This window comes from Chanos chanos, chromosome 1, assembly GCF_902362185.1.
Source record: "Chanos chanos chromosome 1, fChaCha1.1, whole genome shotgun sequence".
Lineage (NCBI taxonomy): Eukaryota > Metazoa > Chordata > Actinopteri > Gonorynchiformes > Chanidae > Chanos > Chanos chanos.
The window spans coordinates 48,267,405-48,292,320 of record NC_044495.1 but is presented as its reverse complement, the minus strand read 5'-3'; the positions used below and the strand labels follow the sequence as shown (position 1 = coordinate 48,292,320).

General features: G+C 43.0%; 1 protein-coding gene across 1 annotated transcript in view; it reads left to right on the top strand.

Annotated features, from left to right (window-relative positions):
• The window catches only part of adgrv1 (adhesion G protein-coupled receptor V1), a 117,360-nt gene that overhangs the window by 77,268 nt on the left and 15,176 nt on the right, over nt 1-24,916 (top strand). Inside the window, exons 83-85 of the mRNA XM_030777753.1 lie at nt 12,189-12,305; nt 15,037-15,215; nt 18,809-18,966. Of these exons, the coding sequence (XP_030633613.1) occupies nt 12,189-12,305; nt 15,037-15,215; nt 18,809-18,966 (454 nt within the window). The remainder of the gene's footprint in view (nt 1-12,188; nt 12,306-15,036; nt 15,216-18,808; nt 18,967-24,916) is intronic.

Genomic DNA, 24,916 nt, shown 5'->3' with positions numbered 1-24,916 from the left:
TCTTTCCAGAAAAAGCTCTTCAAACAGAGGCAGAAAGCTGATGTGTCCTTTGGCATAATTATCAGTTTCCACTACACGCGCAGCTGTGTTCCTCATTCAGTGCCACTGCTATGCCAATATGTAAGGTTCATTCAACTCTTGTTGAATGATCTGTACTAATGTGGAGTTTCTAGATTACTGAGAAATCGTTGGAGCTCGCCCATGAATGATGGATTGATCAACCTAATCAAACAGCTGGCAAATTCTCCACATTTCGCTGTTTTGCTGGATTTGCTTCCAGAGATTTGTTTTCCACAGATATTTGATTGCTCTTTGCCTTTCAAACATGTCATCGTCTTCTTGTCCTGAATGGTAAACAATTTTTTACACCTAACTTTAGTGAAAACCGACCCTTCATGTTTTTGAGACAAATTTTTTAATGTACACATTCTATAGGATATGAACAGTTTAGATCAGATCATTTATCATTTGAGTGAGGCTGAACTTCTGAGTATTTCTAAGCATTTTATGACAATACACAATGTAGTTTCAGTTTTATGATCGCTGTTATAACCAGCTAATAATGTCAGTGTATGACAGTGTGTGTCTATGAGACTTGCACTACCTGACATGATAATAACTCATAAGATATGTGATTTGAACATGTGAGCATTCTGAACCGTGGCTGCAATTTTGCAGTTTATGCAGATGATCAACCTCTTCATGCCGAATTATCCGAACCACACCATCTTACACAACCATAGTGGTAAAAAGACCAGAACCAGGAACAATCACTTCACTACCGCGGTCAACAAACGTCAGCGTGGAGGTCCCAAGGGCTGAAATGAAACTTACCGGCATCTGACGCGATCGGATAACTGTAATTTGTGTTGTTTTGTGAGTTGAGGAGTGTAACTGAAGCCAGCCCCGCTGTGGTTTTGTTTTTCGTACGGACTGTTCAGCACCTCGCTCTCCAGAGTGTAGCGGGCCTGTCTGTGTGTGTCCCCTGTCAGCCCCAACTGTCAGCAGCCCTCCTCAAACACAGCCCTCTCGTGCACCCCTAGCCTCGGGCACAGGGGCACTCTATTTTTGGAAAGACGTGTTGTGTGAATGTTCTGTGAAGGTTGAACTTTGGAGGGTGAGGGAGGCTAAACTCCAGGTTGACCTGACTGCTGCGATCGTCGCGTGTGTTTATTGACTATGGTGAATCTGGGACAGTGTGGGAATGCAACGCCTCGTTGACAGGGTTCGGGAGAACAGGCGATGCAGAGCAGGAGATTGGAACCGCGGATATTTGTTTATGGAGCGACGGTCCTCCTTTTTCAACCTTTGGTCACGTGAACTTTTTGAGGGGTTTTTTTTTTTCGTCGCCGTACGCTCTTCCTTGGCTGCATATGTCATTCAGTTCAGTCTGGTTTTGTTCCAAGTTTTTCTTTACCTTACGAACATCATTATATGCAAATTAACAATGACTCACATGTTGATTACGACATTCTTCCTTGTGGTTTTTATTTTTTGGCTTGTGATACCTGTCATAAATCTGACAGAGGTAATTGTGATTACTTCTTCTTAACTACGACCGCAAACAGGAAATTTAAAATCTCTCATTTCCCAAAATTGAATTGGGTTTAATCTTTATGAGTCAGACACTAAAGCAGAGAGTGAATCAGAATTTTATTTATTTCAACACACTCAACCAAGATGGCCACCTATGCGTCTCCTTGTTTCCAGGCATGGAATATCCCACTGGTGTATATGTGCACTATGCAGGGCTTACAGAGAAAAGAGAAAGCTAGATTTGGCTGTCCACAATGAAGTGAGACAATTGTGCTGCCAAGTTTCCAGGAAAGTCCAGGATATGCTGGGATGTGTGGGAAAGGAAGTCATTAAAAAGTGTTTTATTAAAGATCCCAATGCTATTTTAAGGGTTCACACTATTGTTTTTATCTTCCTATTCGAACGCGTCTGTGTCCGGTACAGAGGCATTGACACTCTAGCCCAGGATCTTTCGTTTAAACAACATCATATCATCGCATCAACAGACGAACGAAATAGCCCCCAGTGTCCTTGACGGCAAGCGCATGCACGTAAATCCCGCCGTTACATAAACAAATTGAGAGGAAATTTAAATAAGTTGATAAACACAGACTTGATCGCACTTCAGTTTATTTTTCGAGACAGTCATTTACAGGAAACCCTGTAGCTTCCCTGTTTTTTCCAAGCAGTTACACTCTTTGACCAGTAGGGGTTACTCTGTACCTATTATCTTCTCAGAGGGAGACAATGAGCAATATACAGGACTACCTTAGAGAGATCCTACATAGAGCAATATTAGAAGGTCCATGCTGGTAGGTGATGTTCATACATTTACTCAGATCAGGATTTTTTGTCATTCCTACCAACAATAAAATAGTTTTAAGTAAGAAGCTGAAGGAGGAAAGAGCCATTGTCTATAAAGGCACAAATGCACATGGAGTGGATTAATGCAAATCAATAACTGAGTCCTATAAAATGCATTTGAATGGAGTTACTAATCCAGCTTTACAAAGCCAACCAAGATTACTGCACTATCTCCCTCATTTGGTTGTTTAGATATTGACCTGGTTTCTGTATTAATGTATAGAGAGCTTGGGTGAGAATAGCCCAAGGTTCTTAGCTTACACTATGATCAGTGCAAGTGTCACAAACCTGTATATAAGAAAAGTCTTCATATAGTCATCATATACTCAACATTACTCTGCATGTGTAAAGCACAGTAAGGATGTCCTGGTTCTAATTTCTCTCTTTAATTCTACAGAAAGCAACCTGGTTTAGGATGGTCATTACACAGTATTAGAATCAGCATCAGTTCACTGTCTGACTGATTTGGTATTGTAAAATCCATAGTTCACTCTCTACTGTGTGATGACTGTTTTATTGATGTGTAAGCTTCACGTGTATCCACTCTGCTTATGCAAATTTATTAAAGCTATTTACAAGACTCAAACATGTCCACCTCCTCACAGCCTTTAGAATCCGGTCCCCTGGACAGAATCAATGTCAAACTTAAACATCAAACAGTCTCTCTCTCTCTCTCTCTCTCTCTCCCTCTCTCTCTCAATCTCTCCTTTCGTTCTTTCTTCCTGTCAGTGTAAGAGAACAAAGACCTCTAATGCATTTGAGTAAAATCTAAACACTTAATTGACTCATTAGATTGTTTACTTTGCTTATCAGCTGATAAACAGTCCATCTACACAGTTGCTGGAGTGTTGATGGACAATTGGTGGTTGTTACCATAGTCACTTGCGTTTCGTCATGGCGACAGTGTCTGTTTCAGCCTGAAGAAAACAATGTAATGCTGATAGCCAGCACTGTGGTCATTACTGCTAGTCACCATGGACCTGAGGCCACAACATAGACAACTGCAGAAAAGCCTGGGCCAGTACAAATAACTCAGGTTTATCAGATTTCTAGAATCTTCTGAGGGAGGCTCTCTTCAACAGAAGGGAGTCTGCTCGCTGCAGTCAACGAGGGGCTGGAAATACAGTGAAATGTTATAATATTGTAATACTGAGTGTGGTTATAATACTGGGAATGCTGTGAGTAATTGTGATGTGTATCTACTCACTCAGAAACGTCAAGGGCCACGTTCTTCAGCTTGATAATCGTCATCCACTGAAGAGCCCATCTCGTCTGTTTGTGACTCACTGTTGGTCTTGAGCTGTTTTTTTTTAGATATACTCTGTTGAAATTTCCACAGCTGTGGATTAAATGAAGTATTTGTGGTCCACTTAGAGTGGATCTAATTAGTGTCTGTTCAGAATTGTATGCAACAGAGAAAACAGATGAGTTCCTGACCAATACTGTGGAGGTGGTAGGCAGCTGTTTTTTTTTTTTTCATTAAAAAAAAAAAAAAACAGGAGATAGCGAGCAGACAGTGTAAACATTGACATGCCAGGACTGTTTTCCTGCAACTCTCAATCAGTGTGTGTATATTAAACAGAGACTTGGCCCTGTTCTCTCTTTCACCGATGTCTTTGCAAACTTTGCCTGCCACAAAACACACTCAGAGGCCTTTGACAAGACAGAGGAAGAGGGCCTTTCAGTGCAGCTTGTGGTAGAGTATGAATATCACTCACACTATGAGATAAAAAGCATCTCAGAGCTGATGCTTTTGCTTAAATGCCTCGACTTCTGACGACACCCGTATCCAAACAGACGTCTCTCTCTCTCTCTCTCTCTCTCTCTCTCTCTCTCTCTCTCGCGTGAGACGTCCACGTCAAACCGCTGTAGCCGTGTTTGTGAGTGAAACATCAGCAGCCAGGGCTTTAAAGCCCGTGGCATGGGCTGCTTTCCCAAAAGACGTGGGACAATGATTAACAGAAAACAAATCTGATATTTATTATCTGAAACATGAGAATGCTCAGTCAGAGCCTTCTCCCTGTTTCTTTTTCTCATGAATGATTAGATCCATTGAAACAGCACTTGTTCATACTCTTTACTCATTGGTTAATGTTGAATGAAGCAGTTTCAAGTTTGCTGTTATACTTCTCTTTAAATAGTTGTGTAGTTGGGATGATGGAAGAGCCCAGAGTGTTAAACTGTAGTATCAGATATCCTTATTCACATACTGTAAGCACCAGTCTGAAGAAATTATGGCCTGGCCCATGCTAATACCAACAGATTTATTAAACTAGGCTAAGAGACTCATGCCTCTGTCAGGAACTGTTCTGTAAAAAAAAAAAAAAAAAAACAGCCAACCAAACAAACAAACAAAAAAAAGGTTTATTTCCTATGTTGCACTTTATTTCTCCATTCTTGTGTAAATGAAAATGCAAGTCATTTCCTGTGGCCTCGTCTGGTTGAAATCTATGACGAGAAATGATGCAGTCGTTTATATCACCTTTCTCTGATTTCCTCTCCTGAAACTGCCTGCAGCTAAGTGATTTTGTCCTCCTCTTCTACTTCTTCTTCTTCTTCTTCTCCTTCTTCCTCCTCCTCTGTGAGCAGAGCAGGAGGGAGGTCACGTGAACACCATAGTCGTGTGTCAGATGGAGCAATCCCATACTGTCCCACTAACCCACGTCCAACACGGACATTACCATATGACCTGCTTTCAACATGCAACCCCTACACACCATAGCAAACATGCCAAAATCATGTACGCTCACACACAGGCAAACAAAAAGCACTCCTACACCGCCAACACATGTAACTTTATGCAAATATATCAGTGTGGCATATATGTAAAGTGATGATGTGAGCACAGTCAGATGGAGTGATGGATTGTACTTTACGGTGCTGTGCTGAGGGATGTGAGGGACAGAGAGAGAGAGAGACAGAGAGAGAGAGAGAGAGAGAGAGAGGGAGAAAGGAAGGAAAAGGAGGGAGGAGGGTTTGCGTGCCGTGCAGTTTGTGCCAGTAGTTCACTCTCTCTCTCTCCCTCCTTTTCTCTCCCTGAACAAAAGCAGCTAAGGAAACACCCACGATGCTGCTGAGGCTGGAACAAGCTAGTTCAGACCGGTAGAGGAGGAGGAGGGGAGAGGGGAGGGGGAGAGAGAGAGAGAAAGAGAGAGAGCGAGAGAGAGAAAGATTCGGACGGCCAGGCTGAAGCTGAAGCTGGATCTCTGGCAGACGTGACTCGGCACCTAATGATGTCATTTTGGTCGCCGGTCCTATTATTAGCCTCCTGTCATTAGGAGAAACATATTGATTCTCCAAGAACATGAATGACATAATGCAGCTAATGTACATCTTGAAACTCTGCCAGTTATATCATCTTTCACTTTCAAAATTAATGAATGAGATATCTCATAATTAATTCAACAAACTCCAAGAACTCAAACTGTCTTATGGTGAAAAGTGGCTGATTTTCAAGTCTGCTGTGAGATGTTTATTTGTCTAATTGGCGTCTTGAAACACTTCAGATGAAGTTTAAGGACAGCTGATTTTTGTCATAGCTTTGCCTTTTTCTTCTTAATGTGTTCACGGACAGTGTGAAAATGAGTGTTAAACGTCACACAGACACACTGCTCCTCAGCTGCTCTCGTTCTCTGTCACAGCTTTTTCTTTTCTCTTTTTTCTTTTTTCTTTTTCACCGAAGCAGACAAAACAATTTAGGCCGAAAAAAAAGTCAAATCCATGAAAACAGACAACACATTCAGCCAGCTCATGTTGACTGGTAACAAAATAGAACAGCCAACCACGTGTCATCGACAGCATAAAGGAGGTCTCTGATAGCTTTGAGGACTCTGTGGAGTCGTCCAATGGTAAACCTCGGGGAGAGACACTGTGGCCTTGGAGTTTGATGACAAACACATATGTAGTCCCACACAAAGGAAGCAGGCTAGCCGTCTCCTTGGTCTGTAGGGAGGCCAGTGTCTAATCCAAAGCCCTGGTATCACCCCCCACCCCAGCCCCCAGTTCTTTATCTGACAAGACTACAATGTGGAGATAGTTTCCCCCCAACCATTTAGTCACATAGATAAGGATTCTAAATCGCGAAGTAATGTGTGTGTGTGTGTGTGTGTGTGTGTGTGTGTGTGTGTGTATATGTGTGCATGTCTGTTTTAGCTTTCTGACTGCTAGGCAAAAGCATTTTGGAAAATTAGCTCTGAGGTACATTACAGCCCTGTTTTTGTTTGTTGGTTGGTTGGTTGGTTGGGGGGGGGGTTTGCTAGTCAGAGCTTATTGTGTATTATGGGGCATATGACGTTTTTGTATAATCTGACAGCAGGAGGGCTGTAGTCTAAGCTTTTTTTTTTTTTTTGAGGGGGCTTTCTTTATAAATGAATGACCTGGACATTTTGTTCTCTTTATATACACATCCAAAAGAGTGGCACTGAATTTCACACATTTGATTCATTTGAATGGAAAGCTGCCTGTAGGATCAGTCTGCCTGTCTCCTTTACATAAGGGAAGGTACTTCTCCCATAAAAAAAAAAGTTCCCAAAGTTCACAAAGGCTCATCTGTGGGCAGAGGTGTCCAAATTCAGTCCTTCTCTGAACAGGTACTGTATAGCAAAAAAAAAATTGCTTTGTCGCCTTGGCAACGGCGATTCCGCCCTTAAATGCACCCAAGCCTTTTGACTTAACTGGGACTGAAGCGCTCATCACTGTACCTTAGGCCACAATTTAAATGTTACTCTTTAGAAGAGCCAGCAATTTTTTTTTCATTTGAATCATTCAAGCAGACTAAAGAGCAGGTGGTGTCATTAACAAAGAAAGAAAGTATGATAGGTTATCCTTGACCTGCCAGTGAAAATGCTCTTACTGGAACAGACTGTCTGTTTTTCTTTGAGGCTGAGGTACACAGGCTGAAAACTCAGTTCTCTCCACGCACTCCTGTCTGGGCTGGTACTGTGTCGGTCAGAGCTCTTGTTCGGAGGCTGAGTTGTGATCTGAGAGTAGCTAAGCATGAGTCATAGCAGGATCTCTGGCCTGGGTGTGTCCACAGGCTCTCAGCACTCAACTGTATGAAAAGCTGTGCTGGGAACAAGATCACACCCCGCCTTTGTCACGTACGTGTTTCTCTGCCCAACCTGATACTGCTCTCTCTCTCTCTCTCTCTCTCTCTCTCTCTCTCTTTCTTTCTTTCTCCCTCCCTCTCTCATTCTTCTTTTCTGACTCTCTTATTTTATCTCTCTATTTGCCTCTGGCTCGTTCTCCCTCTCCCTCTCCCTCTCCCTCTCCCTCTCCCTCTCCCTCTCTCTCTCTCTCTCTCTCTCGCTCTCATTCAGAGCTTATGTTCTTTTTTTTGCACCTGTGTTGTGTATGATACACCATATCTGCCCTATATAAAACAGCTTTTGGATTGGCTATTTTAAGACATTCCCCAGATAACCACAGCTATGAGCTTCTCCTTATGTAAACTCTCACAGGTCCTTCGAATTACATGGCAGGGCTCATTTTTGCCATCTTTCCCAGTGCTCGAAAAGGCATGATCCCACACTGGCCAGTCCCAGTACTAGATGTCTCTAATCCTCTAGCCAGAGACCTGATCGCCCCACAACACACACACACACACACCTCCCCCAGAGCTCAAGCCCTCCTGGCCTCGACCCCAAATCCTACCCCCACCCAACCTCTAAGTTGTGTCATCAAAGGCTGTTGGTAGCCCAAGGCTGGTGTATAGACGAGAGAACTTGCCTTCAGTTTAGTCCTCACGCAGGGGGGAGATCCTTAGGCCCTACTCACCTGTATTTACACCTATTAAGGCTGATATAAGGGCACAGGGGCCAGCAGCAAACACATACCAGGTTGACTTGTGTGTGTTTGGATGCCTGGTTTGTGATAGTTCGGATCCTTTTATGCGGGCTCAGCTCTTGGTACCAGCTTCTGCCATGCCAGCTCTTTCCCACTACTGGTGTCGTTATGTAAGACGTTTCCATTGATCATGGGCCAAAGAGACGGCCAAAAAGGTCATTATAGGAAGGGGGGGAGGAGACAGTACCCCCCCCCCCTTAACCAGGCGAAGTCTACTATTACTGATGTAATCAACTGAAAGAGTGGAAAGTGCGTAAGCAGATGTGGCGTGAGTAGCCGCCCAGCCCTTGCCTGACCTGTCCCCAGGGTTAAGCCTGGAGGAGAAAGGCTCCTGTCCAAACATGTTTCGCCCATTACCGTCTGTCACAGAGGCCTTCTCTTAAAGGTTGAGTTATGTGCCTCGCGTGACCTTAGCATGTTCTTTTTTTCCCACCCAAATAGAATGAGGAATGGGGAAATATTTATACGCATTTGCATGTTCTTGTTTTTCTGTGGACCTGACTGTTTAGAACAACAGGTCTCACCTCTTGTCACTCCCTCAAATTGCTTCTGGTGAAAACCTAGTTCAAGGGCTAATAATCCGTACATGACATTCAAATGTGTGTTGCAGAAGCTATAACATGTTGTAGACAAAAGATATTTTGATTGATATTTTAGCAAATGCTGATCAATGTTAAGAAAAGGGTATTTTTTTAGGCAATATCTTGGTTAATGCTAATGAACTCTTAGCAAAAGATATTTAATGTGATACTTCATATTTGCGTGTGTAACTTTACCCTCTGGTGCTCCATGATGAGGAAGTTAGGGTGTGGAAACCGTGTTGGGAAGAGATGTAATGGGAACACAGGTACAGTGTTAGTACGGGTCCACAGGGAAACTCCCTACTGTGTGTCTGCGATGACTAATCTGCATCGGTGACTTGGCACGGGCACATCCCCTGCCAGCCAGATCGCCGCTGGCCGGAATCATGCTTCCCAGCATCCACCTGGTCAGGGGGCCGAGTTTTTAGGTTACCCCTCCTCTGCTTCCCGTTCTGGCCATCTTAGTCACGCCACTCCAATTTGGGAAGACCAGCCGGAAATTACCTTCACATCACCCGATATTGCGCTTTCCGCAAGCTCCGCAAATTTTCAACTGAGAAGTTTTTCTGAAACGGCTCATACAGGCTCCATTCAGACCTTCCATCAAGAGAGCAAAAGAGTGAGGGAGAGAGAGAGAGAGAGCAAGAGAGAGAGGCAGTCACAGTCATGTTTACTTTGGAAGGTACAGCCTGTTTCAGCAGATTGCACGGTTAAAGTCAGATCCAGAGCAGTTGAAGCTCTAAGGCATGTTTGCAGTCATTTTTTTTGTCTCCACTGAAATCACTTTCCAGACAATTACGCTGTCGTAACCGTACGGGAAAGGTCAAACAAATTTAGGTTCTTGTTATGATTTAGGTGAATGAATCATGAGGTAACGCAATCTGTTTAACCTGAAAATCTGTGCTCAGGGACAGAATGATATGCCCATTTAGGAGCTCTCTTATTTTGGCAGTGTATTGAGAAAATCAAAGCCTACTTATGGTGAAGTCGGTGATTTTTTTTCATGACCAGAAGTACCTCCCAAACTATAATTAATTCAGGGCTGTCCAGCATTTTGAGAATTGAACTTTGACCTTCGACCTTCCTGGGGTTGTATAATTACTCCACCCATTTGTCAAACTCATTCTGCCTCAGAGTGGCATGGGAGTTATGTAACTTCGCACCTGGACGGTATTTAAAGTTTTGTCTCAAACACAGCAAAAATGTCTAGGTTTGTGTACACTACAGACACATACATCACGTGCTCTCCACTTTGTTTTCCCCCAGAATTACATCAACACATTTTTCTGATGGGTAAACCTTAGATGACTAGCATATTTTAACCCCACCCTAGTCCCAAAAGCACTTGTTTACTCATACTTGTTTGCATATGTTGATGGCTGTTGGCGACAATGAATGATTATGACGACAGCTGAAACAATGAGAGGCATAGTTCGCTTCACAACGATGCTGATGACGATGATGACGATGATGATGAAGATAAAAATGATGGTGACAAAAATGAACAAGATTAATGTGTTAGGTTCAGGATAGTTTGCTCTGACACTGTGCTCTCAGAGTTAACATGGTCCAGTCCTCAGTTATCTAGATGACTATCAGGTGTGCTGTCTTCTTTGTGTCTCTGGCTAAAACCCATAGACGAGACAGACGCCGCTTTCACAGATGCAGCTTTATCAGTGATCGTTCTGGCAATTTTAGGAACAGATTTATGTGTGAAATTCCAGAAAAGTTGAGTCGGAATTCGGGATAAGTTGATCGTGCAATTTTCCAGAAAAGACCTGGTAATGTCTCCAGAAATTTCCAAATGGACTCACGTGTGAACATAAAATTGCTGGATAAGAGGGTAATGTTTCTGATGATGTGTTTGCCCAATGACTTGCTCATAGCAGGTTCAACCAGGAAATTTGTTCAAAACAAAGTATCTCCTGTCGTGTAAATTAGACCTCATCACATTCTTCTTTTCCGGAATTTCCATTTCATGTGTGAACACACTTGTCCCAGCAATTTTCTAGGAACGGTGCACAAGTGTGAAAGGGGGTAACGACCAGCATTGCTGGAAAATTTTATCTGGAAATGTTCTGGGTCTCTCCTATGAAAGAGGCTACAGAGATTGAGGGGGACAGAGAGCGAGGGAGAGAGAGAAAGACAGAGAGAGAGAGGACACTGGACACAATTATACCAACATTTGATTAGGCTTGGAAACACCGATTAAAGATGTGATAATATGCATTTTTTAAAGACACTTTCTTCCATGTGGTCAATAAAGCTCTGTAAATTGATAAAACACTTGTCACTGAAGTGTTAAATTAAAGTCAAGGGACTGTACTTTAACCTTACAATTACAGTGATTCACTTTCAGATTTTAGGAGTGAGGGGAATCTACTGTAGGGGCATGAGCAGGAACACGTATCTCAACCTGGACAGGCAGATAGACAGACAGGCAGACAGACAGACAGATTTGAAGAATTGAAAGCCTCTGAGAGAAAAGAAAAAGCAAGCAGTTAAAGAGAATTTTATACTGGGGGGAGAAAAAACCCTCTGCCAATCCTAAGGCCTGCCCTCACTGCCTGGCCTGACCCCATTGGTCATCTTATAATTACTGTGTTATTGAAAATGACCCAGCTGCCTAGAGCATTAAAATAGGTAGTCTCAGGAGACACAGTCTCTCTCTCTCTCTCTCTCTCTCTCTGTCTCTGTCTCTCTGTCTCTCTCTCTCTCTCTCTCTCTCTCTCTCTCGCCCTGTTGGCAGTGCCCGAAGCACTGGCTTTCTGCCTGGCGCAGAGTGTGCATTGTGTAAGAGCAGATGAGTTGCATGGTTGGCATCATTGTGCCATGCTTTCCCTCAGGAGAACACAGCTGCCCTCACAGTTTTTATGGCACTGAGGTGGAATCTGATAGCGTCACTTTCTCTCTTTCTCTGTCTCTCTCCCTTTCTCTCTCTCTCTCTCTCTCTCTCTCTCTCCCTCATGAGTTTAATGCTGAGGACAAGAGCAACTTTTTGACCATGTGTGAAATATGTGGGCCCTTGATTGGCGCTCACTTCTGCTTGTGATATAACAGTTCTCCTTCGAAATGTCACTGAAATATGTATATTTTACAGTGGCAGCTGTTTAAATATATATAATAAAATTATATAAATTTATAATTTATTTAGCAATGAAGCTAGAGTAAGACATAGAATAAGCAAGACTGTGTTGACCTTAAAAAAGAAATGCCACCAAATAAATGAGTGAGTGAAACATTTTGTGTGTGTGTGTGTGTGTGTGTGTGTGTGTGTGTGTGTGTATGTGTATGTGTATGTGTATGTGTGTGAGAGAGAGTCTGTCTGTCTGTGACCATGAGACAAGGCCTTGCTAACACGTTTTGTGTCTTCCTTTTCGTCAGATCTGTTTCCTGGTGTCTGTATTTCGGGGTCGTCTGTTCTCGGAGGACAGCTGTGCTGCCTTGGCTCTTTTCTTCCATTATTTCCACCTCAGCCAGTTTAGCTGGATGCTCATACAGGTAAGAGACACAAAATAAAAACTTCATTTAAACATTCCGTGTACTCTCATTGGTCCACAGGCTGGGAGATAACCAATCAGAACAAGGATCCTCGTCAGAGAGGCTATTGGTGTCTTGTGCTGCAGTATTTGAGCAGAAATGCCAGTATGGATGTAGGAGCCTCTATTTGTTGATTATACATATGTTTACTGTTTAACACTTGTCATAATGTTCACATTAACACAGGAAAGCCAAAACAAATTCTTAGTAGTGTTCTTGCAAGGCTAACATTGTTCATTTTTCTTCCCTACCTGAACTAGAGCACACATACGTGCAGATCTTGGCCTTGTTCTTTTCTAACTTACTTATGAAACATGTTTTTGTTTTTTTTTTATGTAACGCGCGCACACACACACACACACACACACACTGCAGGATCAGGTCCAGCTTATGTGTGTTTCTGCTTGCATGGCTTTCGCAAGGGATATGTGGTGACGTGCCTGCCACTGGCATGCCGACACCACTCAGAAAACACCACACACACACACACACACACACTTCACCCCCCCACCCCATCCCATCTCACCCCCCAATCTCCTAACTCCACTTCAGGGAGCCTTCCCATCCTTAAACTTTCATTTGGACCGTTTTCCTTTTCGAAATAATCCCTCTCAGTCCTTAAAGAGCAGGAAAAAAACCTCAGTGAGTATGGAGCAGAATCAAACCTCCCCAAGCCGTATAGAGGTCGGCATGTTCTCTCCCTGCCGCCTTCAGAAGCCGCGGGCTCCCGTCCGACTTAGCCAACAGAAAACGGGAAAGTACATTTAAGTTCATTATAGCTGTCTTAAAGACTTTTGCTGAGTGTAAAAACAAAAAACATCTGGGTCCTTTGTACTGGAGGTTTTCTCGTCTGCTTGAGAAGATGTGGGTTGGAGAAGTGACCCCCAGGTGGCCTTTACCCAATGTGAACTGGAATCAAACCTTGTTTTTCTTACCGTAAGGGTTTAGCGCTGTTTCTCAGTGGAGCAGAACAAAGACAGGAGAGACAGCTGTTTACACAGAGGGCATAATCTTTCCTGGCACTTCACATTGATTACGTTGATGCAGATTAAGGCTTGCAGAACATGGATGAAGTTAATCCAGTAATTATGATATAGGGCTGGTCAAGAATGCTAGTTTTATTTGATGTTGTTTTTTTTTTTTGTTTCGTTCTTTTCAGAAGGACTTTGTGATGTTGACAGAGCAGTGCTGTTAATTAGAAAATATGACATACGAGGACCAGGAAACTAGCCTTTATGGAAGTGTGTTATGTTTGTGCATGTGTGTGTGTGTGTCTGTGTGTGTGTGTGTGTACAGGTGCCTGTGTGCATGCATGAAGAGATAAATATGTGTGTCTGTCTAAACAGGTGCATTTGAGCTTCCATGCTTGTGATGCATGCTTGTGATCTGGGGCTGGCGCGTGTGAGTGTGTGTGTGAGTGTGTGCCTGTGTTGTGTCTGTTTGTGTTCATATATGTGTGTGGGGGTGTGTATTCAGAATCTCATATGGAAGTGATTGGGCCTATTCTCTGGTGGAAAAAGGTAAACTGTGATTCAGTCTGGAAAGAACGCGTTGGACACCAGCCTGCCCTTATCAAGCTCACTGACTATATAATATCCCACACTCTTCCACAGTCTCTCTCACTCTCTCTCTCTCTCTCTCTCTCTCTCTCTCTTTCTCTCCTCTGCTTTCTCAACAAGAAACCTCTGCATCCCTGTGCTGAAAGAGTAGAGACATCGTCAGTCAATATTATTGACTTGAGAGAACCCACCCCCACCCCCACTCCACCCCCTGCCGCTCCCGCTCCCCAGCGCCTCGTACATTGGATATCTTCTTCTTACTAAGTGCCTCGCCATTGGGCGCCAGAGAATCTTTTCCCCCGACGTCCAGGGAGCCCCCAGTCAATTGTATGGATGGAACATGAGAGTAGCCTCGCCGTGTCCTGTTGCCAGCTTTCTCTTTTTAATTAAATAAGAGTCACTAACACTCCTCTCCTTCTGCTTTAGCATGCAACTTTACTGCTTTATCCAAGCCCAGAGCCCAGCACCACTGCACCCACCCCCTAATCCTTCTCAAAAAACAACTAAGCAAATAAAGCACCTCAGGGTACCTAAGGTTAAACATTTTGGCATGAAGATATAGAGTAATATATTAATATCACCCTGAGAGGAGTGTGATGTGAAGGAGTTTGTTTTGAAAGGTTCTGGGTTGTAAGGAGGTTGCGCTGGACATTGGTGAAGAACCTGATTCGTTGGTTGAAAAAAAATAAAAGAAAAGAAATCTCCCATCTTCCCTGAAACACATACCTTGAATTGTATTGGTTTTTTTTAGGTCTGCTATGATTGATGTGTTTTGTAAAGAGTGAACTAAATAAGGTTTTTCACATGCCATGGTTGGTCTTTCTGGATCCCCGAGACCAAGTGGTTGTGTTTGCCTCAGATAACCTTGATCTGTTTCACTGAGCCCACCTCGTTTCCTCCTCTAGAATCATTATGACGTATGTTTAGGCCATACATATAGGATCTTCTCTCAATATTACACGTAATGACGAGTAAAAAGTTCAATCATCTTAATGAACTGAATGAGTAAACACTCATTCACAGTTACAGAGGCGACACACGGAGATTTGGAATCTGTTTTGGTTAAGGTGTTTCTGAGACAGATTGACTTAAGCATGTGTGTGTGTGTGTGTGTGTGTGTGTGTGGTCCTCAGGCAGTGAACTTCTGGCAGACTCTGGTCATGAACGACGAACACACAGAGAGACGTTACCTGCTCTACTTCCTGCTCAGCTGGGGACTTCCTGCCCTGGTCATTATCATTCTGGTCATAGTGCTATTGGGAGGCTTTGGATGGAGCATACACAGCGTCTATGGCCTGGTACAGGGAGATGTGTAAGTACATCACACATACACACACACATACACATACTCAAATATAAAAATGCACAACCCCTATGTCTTGCCAGCCAGGTATGCGCGGGCACACACACGCACGTGCACGCGCACATGCACATATGTACACACATACACACACACAACCAGTCACCTCAACCCCATTATCTTGCCAGCCAGGTGCACAAATATGCACATGCTCTCACACACACACACACACACACACACACACAAATAAGCACACCTTCAAGCACACACATGTACACACACACACACACACACACACACATGCATACAAACACATTGTAACATACTGACATAGTGCATACTTTTTTCTGCTTCAGTGGAGAGAGGAACTGTGTAATTAAACCTATGCGAAAAGACGAATAACTCTGTCACTCACCCTCTCTCTGTTTTTCTCTCCCTTTCTCTCTGTCTCACTCCTTCCCTCTCTCTCTCTCTCTCTCTCTCTCTTCATATCCAGTTTCTGCTGGTTAGGCTAGGAGGAGTGCTTCTATTTTTAGCCTCTCTCTTGGTTATGAGGTCACAGGCTCTAACAGTCAATACATTGACACTGGGAGTGTTACTGATTATAGCATATGGGAGTAGGAGCTGCACTCCTGTGCCTACCCAGGCTGGGTTTGTGGTCGTAGAGCTAGGCTACTCCCAGGTGACTAAGGAAAGGTAAACATCCCCTCACCAGTTGAAAGAAACAAGTGATGTCATCTTGTCTCAGGCTTTGCATTGCTGCACTGCTTACGCTGCCCAGGGTCCCAAAACGTCCACTATCTTAGAAAGAGGAGGGTTTCTCTTTCCGTTCTGTAGTGTTTATGGAAGGTGTAACAAAATGACCTGTTATTACGACAAAACTCCTGGATTGTGACTCGGCCCACATTTCAAAAACAACCGTATTTTTAGCTTAGATGCTAAACATAGCCATGAAAGGTAGTGTTGTTCTTCAGCCAGATGTACCACATCCACAAGACTGTTAGTCTGATGTGTCCACACACCTTCTTACTTCTAATTCAAAGCCTCAGTGTCTGTGTTACTGCGTTTGTTTGGGGTTTTTTTTTTCTTTTTACCAAATGGCCTTTCTAAAACAGGCAATGCTGAGTCAACCTGATTAGTTTAAAACAGTAATGATTCTCCTCCGGTGAATGTGTCCGGTCCAGACCCCATCTGCCAGAATGCTAATCCTTACACTAATTGAGGCCTGGTGGACGGAGCCTTAGCGGGAAGAGAGAGAGAGCGAGATACGTGTTGTTTGGTTGCCATAGTCACACCACGAGCGTCGTGATTCAGTTTCAGATTAGGTTGAGAATGAGATTAAGCATAGCCTGGCTGAAGGATGCGGAGTCAGAGACACCTGGACTTTGAAAAGGGTCCAGAAATAGAGCTGTGTTGTTTTTAAACCTTGTATATAAACATAGCGTATGTTTTGGACTTTATCTCTTACAGTTACACAATGGTAAGTGCTTAGAGTGAAAAGGTCATAAAGTGTATTTATGTTTAACCATATCAGTTGTAATACTTCATTTACACATGTTTATTACAAAACCAGAACTGTGCTGTGTCGCCCAATATGGTGTGTCTGACACTTGGCGCATTCTGTAGTTAATGACACTAATTGTTTGTATATGTTTTCCAATGACCTTGGAAACATTCACAGTCTCATGTCTAGATACGTTTCACTCAGCTGTGCTCTTAAGAAAGAAAACTGTCATCACACTCGTAATGTAGTACACATTGTACCTTTTAAACTTATGTTCCATCTATGACATCATACACATAGTATTTTTACACATTCATCCCATATGTGATGTCATACGTGCTCTACAGGTTGAACATTCTGCATTTAAACTCATTCATTCCATTTGTGACATAATATTCCATTCGTTTTTACACATTTATTCCGTGAGCGTAGTACTATTTTTCCCATGTGTGAAGAGTGTGTTATGTTCAGACACAGTGCGAATGATATATGATGAGTGAGTGTTGCATAACGACTATGTGGTTGGGTGTGTGTGTGTTTGTGTGTGTGGTTTGGCAGTCAGATGTGTGAGTGTTCTCTTCTCATATTGTAAACCTGACTCTAACCCTTCATCCACCCCACACTGGAAGCCAGCTGGATACAGTTTGACCCCGTCTTGACATGACGGAGTCTTACAATACAATAACACACAGACGGAGAAGGAAGTTATTCAGTAGGAAACATGACCTGGGGTGTTAGATGTATCATGTTTGCCTCTCTGACGTTTATATCTATACCTGATGTTCATATGCAAGATGATGAGGTTTTTTGTTTTTTGTTTTGAAGCATGTTCTGTTACATGCGTCATATTTTCCATTTTAGCCACAGTCTGATTGATTTCCGGCTTTACTCTTATGATTTTCAGAATGTCACCTCTGATGCTGGTCTTATATTACGTTTAGATTTACTGGCATTTTGCCGTCAAGTTCCTGACACTTGCTGAATGCTCTACTGGGTGTCTGGAAGGATAGAATCGCATTGAATTCATAACTGACATTGCACAACTCCACCAAACACATAACGCTAATGTTTCAGAAATCAACCCCGGAGCCCCACGCTTTCACAAGGCCACAGCACGGCCTTTGACACGGACTTCTCCCCCGTTCCCTGTGTTTATTTCCCTCCTACAGGCCTTTGAACAACATCAGACTTTATGTACTGTCTTTCTATTGTGTTATGACTAGCCCATGCTAGTTGTGCCCTGTGTGAACTGGCTTTCGGTTGGCTTGGTCTCTGCTGATTGGCAGTGGAGAGAAAAAGAGTGTAGCCTGAGAACAGAGCCAAGTCCCTGATTATTTTGATACTTGTAACGTCAAAACAAAATCACAGAGTCATGTTCTACAAGCTTTCCCATAGCAAACAAGGGTCAGAGCCTCTTTAATTGTCCGGTGGGAGAAAAACAACTGTTGATTGGAACAAATTCCTTAGATATAAAGGGTGAGAGAGAGAGAGAGAGAGAGAGAGAGAGAGAGAGAATGTGATTTAGGAGTTTGAGAAAGACAGAATTTATTGCCAGCAGTACAGAAACTGCACAGCTACATAATGGTATTATTGTTATTTATTATTACATGACCAATGAGTGTACAATGGCTGTTTTATCTCTGTGTTTCTCTGTAACCACTCAGACACTACTAACCCACCTCAGGACTCATGAAATGAATACAACACTGTACCCATTCCGAGCCTCACACCAAATGTGTGTCAGAACAAACATAAACAACCAGACTGACATTTGGAAAAGCACGCCGGCCGCTATATACAGACAGAGACATGCACACATACACACACACGTGTGCACATACACACACAGACAGAGACACACACGTACGCGTGCACACACACACACACACACACAAACACCAGAGAACACTATTTCATTTTTAACTGACGGAGCTGTCACTGAAATTCACCCTTCCTTCCAATTCTCAACCTCATGATTTTGGTTCAAAACAAGTTTTTTACCACACACATTTACCTGACATTTTGCTCATTCTGAGTTGCCATGTACAAATGAAATAAATGTCTATATTCACACAAAAACCATCTCTCTTCCTCCATTCAGGTGTTTCATCCCCAATGTGTATGCCGCCCTGTGCACGGCCGTACTGGTGCCACTGGTCTGTGTCGTCGGAGTCCTGGTGATCTTCATCCACGCCTACCAGGTCACTCAGCAGTGGAAGGCTTATGACGACGTTTACAGAGGACGCACAAACAGCTCAGGTATGGCAAGGACAACTTTTATTTTCTAAGGCAGAGGGAAGAAGTCACCCAAATGACATCCACCTACGTGAACTTTATGATCCGACTCAATAAAACACGATGCCAATCCAGACAATACAGTATTATGGAGTACAGTGTGGTGTGCTGTGATAACATAACACAACAGGACATATTGTGACACTGTAATAAAACAAAGGACGGGGATTACCTGTATCTAAGGCCATCTGTAAAAGATACTGGGCACAGCTAAATGTCTCCCCGCCACAATATGCTACAAGAACCAATGCATTCGTTTAGCAGATTTTTGAGCTCTCTCTCTCTCTCTCTCTCTCTCTCTCTCTCTCTCTCTCTCCGTCTCTGGGACTCCAAAGTAGGGAATTTTAAAGCAAGAATCATTAAATATGTAGCAGCTGATAAGATGGAGAGCAAACTGACACCGTGTTGCTGGATATAAACTCTCGAAAGAAAAAACAAAACAAAAAGAAAAACAGAAAAAACACTGAGAGGGCAGGTCCTAGTCGCTGTGCAGTAGACATAGTCAACCTGACTCTTCAGGAGCACAGGGAAGTATCACCTGTTTTTCAAATCATGTTTTACTGAGTTAACCTCACCGCGTCATGGCCCATGCCATTTCGTTGAAAAGAGATGTTTTTGATTTAGTCATGTTTTGTTTGATTAGTCAGTAGAGGTCACTCTGTTTTGCTGCTGTAGGCCTGTCTTACAACACAGTGAAATTCAACCAAGTATGATGATGGATTTAAAGCATGTTATCCTTCAGAGAAATGGACCTAGTGCGTAGGTACATTTAACACCTTTGACCAATACTCAGTGGTCATTGCTGAGAGTCTGTAGAGAGCTATAAAGATGTAGTTTGCCTAGTGTTTGACTACAATCTTTGGCAACAGCCACAGGTTTAGAGAGCACAGAGTTACACACTTGAAGATCAGCTGGAGTTCGTAGAACTCAACTAAGAACTTTGTTTTTCTTTCCAAAAGATATTATTGTAAATCAATCCCAAAGGAAGGATTTTCTTCAAATAGCCACAAGAACAGTGGCCTCCACTGAACTAATCATAATACATGACGCTGGCTGTATTGTTCCCTGGCCCCTCTCTCTCTCTCTTTATCTCTCCCTCCTTCTCTCTCTTTCTCTCTCTCCTTCTCTCTCTTTCTCTCTCTCCTTCTCTCTCTCGCTGGCCACAGTAGAGTGTGGGTGGTCTGGGGACTGTTGGGCTGTATGTTAGCTTTCCTAGTACTGACACCACAAAGAGATAATCCCTAACAGCCAGGCTATTTTTACAGTAGAAACACAAATCCAACCCACCCCCACCTCACAAACAAAACAGCATCAGCAGCACATCAGATATGTGGCCATCAAAAAAAAGAGAAAAAAGAAAAAAGCAGTCGCCTGTCCCACACGCTTTCACCTACTTGACTACAGATTCACACAACGGTGTACACACATACACACACACACACACACATTCACCCACTCTTTTTAGGGCCAAAGTAACTACTTTCTAAACACACTCTCTCTCTCTCTCTCTTTCTGTGTCTCTCTCTCACACACACACACACACATTTGTGTCCATAGATCTGCTAGGTCAGTGTGTTCTGCTCTTGCTGACTCTGGCCTGTCCCACTGCGGACAGACGAGCTGCCATCTGACACTAGAGACGTTAGCAGCCAAGTAAGAGAAGAGATATGGCAGCCAGCTCTCTAAACAGCCTTTCAGCAGAACCTGCGGTTCCTTCCTCACACCGGGCGGGAGCCCAGCGCTGCCGCCCGCGAGATTAAGACCCGAAGACAGAGCCATGAGTGTGACTTTGAGGAAAAGAACAGGCACAGACAGCTGTGTCCTTGAGGTGTTCTTAGGGCTTTTGTGGTCATCTCCCCAAGACAAGCTTTTGCTCAGAGAACAATCTAGAAGGAATGAAAGGGGGGGGGGGGGGGGGTAAATCAACCTTAAGCCCCAAGATAGAAATGTTCTTTTAAAAAGAACTAATTGCAACAGAGCTGTTTTTTCTTCTTTTAAACTTTCATTTGGTTTCTTGGTTTGTTTATGAGGAAAATGGAGCGTGTTATTTCACAGTGCAGTGATTTCCTGGAAAAGCTCCCTCTCTTCAGGCTAACCTTCTTTTTTTTTTCTTAATAAACAGGAAGGCTGTCTATCGTTTTAATATGAATATTATCACTGTCCCAACCCGAAGATTGCCCTCCCCCATACCCTTTTCACTATCAACGTGCAAATAAAGCAATCAGCCCGGTGATACAGGTCAATCATTTCCCCGCACGAGTTCCTCATTGTTTGTTCCTTTGTTTCTGTTTGCCCGTGCGCCCATGTTAGATTTTCCTACTTGATAACTCGTTTCAACTTGAGCTTTATGACACTGCTCTCCCGTCCTTTAATATACTAATCTGTGGGTTCAGTCTACTTCAGGTTGGCCTTTCCATTTTAATACGCAATAAACCAAACATTGCTAGAAACAGTTCTAGTAACAGATAAGTGCTAGTCCAGCTGTTTCCTTGTTATAATTTTGTACAGAAATCCAGCTGGGTTTTTATTTGACTTTAAATGAGTTGATCCATTAGTCCAAACAGGCTAAAGATCAGCGGTAGAGGAACAATAATCCTGTCAGAGGGCAGTGAATGTACACTAGCCTTGGCTCATAGACTGGGCAAAGGGCATGTGCATTAGCCTTGCATCATATGTATTTCCATTATGGATTAGTGTGATTTTAATGGCTCTCCAAAAGTTAGCATGAAGGTCTTACTAGTAAGTATGTGAATAAATCATGAATGAGTGACTTCGGGGCTGGAGGCCATTACACTAAAAACAGACTTAGTCACGGCTTTGCCACGCCTAATTACGCGACGCTAGCTGAAGAGGCAGTAAAAGGCTATTGACAAAAAGCTGATAAGTGTTTCTCCTTCCTTTGCAGGACTTGACCCAATAACATTATCTATATACATGCCTGAGAGACATGAATTAAACATGTCTTGCATCTATGTTCTTGAAAACACATTTATCACTCCTGGCTGCCGACGCGCTCTACCTGTTTTGTAGGTGGCTTATGACGCTTCGGATGTCGCAGACGTAAGCATTCTTGCTGCTTGTTTAGCATATCAGAACAATTTTGGGTTGATAAGTTCAACCCACATTGACAAACCTCTTTCGGTCTACTTGTTCCTAGTCCAAACAGCGAACAACAGAGAGTTCCGCCACACCTCTTAAGACAGCACAAATCAGATGTCTGCCTTTAGTTTAAATCGTTAATGAGGTGTGACGATATTGTTCTCTGTACCTCCATAACCCACATCTGTTTATTACACATAGCCAGTCTGTAATGATGCACAGTACACTCAAAGGTTCACTGGGATTTAAAAAAGAATTAAATAAATACATAGATTGCCCTGACAGGTTTGTTAGCCAAACAACATGTACATCTTGTTAGTAAATGTTGTTTTGATATGACCAACGTTTGATAGTACACAGAGTGTGAATGTACACTTTGTGTTCAGGTTGTTCCTGGGAACTGTTCTTTGAACCCAAATCTCCCTTATCAGACTGATACAATGTTATTGTTTGCAGGTGTGGGACAGAAAGTAAAACAAGCCAATGAAACTTGGAAAGGTCACATGGTTTCGTATCGTTAATGATGACTCCAGGAAATAGACCTGATTAGTGGCTGTATGTAAATTTTTGTGCTGTTAACTGGTCTGTGGTCGTATTGGATAGGTAGCTGATCAGGGAACCTTAATCTGTTCTTACTACATTTCCCAGCATGCTTTTTGAGGGGACCTGTTTCATTGCACCTTCACCCATAAGGTATCCAGTATACGTCATGCAGGTATAAGGCCCCAGCACAGAGTGATAGCACCCAAAATACTGATCCACACTACCCCTCCGCTGAACAGAAGGTTGGTTATGACTGCATTACAAAATCACTTCCGACCAATGATGGTTAAACATCCATTCCCTGTGCTTTAAACCGGTTTGGCCAGCTGCAGAACTAACCATGACTCTGCAACGAGAAATCTTCTCGAGTCATGTTTGACTTTCACATCATCTCAGGTCGCTGAACAAAACACAGTCCCACACAACTGAGTTTTTTTGGGGGTTTTTGTTTGTTTTTTTTAGTGCAGGACGGTACATCCCTTTATTATCATTTGAGGTACAGTCATAATCCTCCATTTTATAAGATAGGGATTTTTCTCTTTACAGGCTCAGGTAAACACATGAGTGTCACACACTGAATTCTCTCCTTATGTAAGACTACTGCTCCGTGGCCTTTACCACCATCGGTATCTTTGAACGAGGGAAAGATTTATGATGAAATGAGAAGAAAGTTTAACTGAAATGATCTTATTATCCCTCTCAGAATAGAATGTACCATACTCCCTCTGGCCTCCAGACCTTTCTCCTGCTTTCGTGAACTTATAGGGATAAACCACATCTGAAACACGGCATAAGGCAGCTGTGTCTTACCCTTTTTTTCACTTCACCCAGCAAACACAAAAAGAAGCTTGAATAAACTCCTATAAACTCGTAAATATATATAAATAGCGTATTTAGAGTTAAAAAAAAAAAAAAAAACTTTGAGGTTTAACAGTATACTTGTCCTGCTGAAAAAACGGGCACTGTCTTCTACACGTGTTTGTTTGTGAGCTGTGAGTGTGTGTCTTTACACAGTTGTCAGCATGCTTTTCTAAAGGTTAGTCTTACTGTTTATGCTCTCTCTGACGCGTTCACCGTAAAGCTTAGACTACTCCTCAGGACTGCTTAGGCTTGTGGCATGTTGTAATTGCAATAAACAGAATGAGAAAAAAAAAGGGGACAACTGAACAGCATGGATCGACAGAAATAGACGGGCTGGCTTAAACAACAGGGCTTTATTTATTTGTGTCATCTACGCCAAGAGTTGTTTAAAAGAAAGAAATGAACCGTGCTGTCTATTGAAGTGCAGCAAAAACCAAATGACTTTCTTTAATGTTTAATGTTGTTACTCTTTGTAATTTTAAGAAGAGAACCACTAAACCATTCAGAACACTGTAACAGACACAAGACAAATTTCATGAGTTTGCAGATGTGACCTCTTAGAAAGGCAGTCATTTTCAAGATCGTATCCCTTTGTAACCCCCCCAGGAAGCCCTGTAGAAAGTGACAGCTCTTCTGACTTCTCCCTTGACAATCTTTGGTCGTTAGTTTTTCCATCGAGAGTGTCTGTCTGTGACTAAAGGGGGAGGGGGAGTCTGTCTACAGAGTTGGCACCTAGCCAGACCATAATGCACTGCACATCACAAGCCCTAGTTGAGGGAGAAGGACGTCTGTATCAAAAGGTCAAGCGTGTCCCCACACACTTACACACAGCAAACCTAAACACACAGCAAAGTGCTGATTTCAAACTCCTCCATACCCCGGGAGAAATCCAGCTGTTCCACTGAAAACCATCATACGGCTGGCCAGACAGATGTTAGTTCTAGCCCCGTCGTGATTGAACCAAAGCAAAGCCTCTTTGCGGTAAGAGCCAAAGCTCTCCGGCCGTTTGTTGTGACAGCTGCCGCAGACCAGAGCCGCGGTGCTAGCTTCGCCTTTCGGGGGGCCTCTGTTTGTGTTCGGAGCTCCTTTAGGTTTGTTTTCCCGTGCTGGGAGTCTTCTCTCTGCTAATAAACAATGAACGCTCTTCTCTGTGACTAAAAAAAAAAAAAAACACCTCCTACTGCAGAAACTTTCTGTTCAGAATGACTGAACTAATATGGCTGTTGACACAGCATAAGTTTCCATATCGTTTGACATCACTCCTACTGACCCATTTTCAAGTGGTCCTGCTAACTTGTGGTGTTGGTTTCTGTAGCAGCATTTGATTGGTCTGTGAGAGCTCTAAGTTATATGTATCTAAACTCTAGCTTTGGAATTTAGAGCAAGTAGTGGCTATGGCAGTTACACCGTA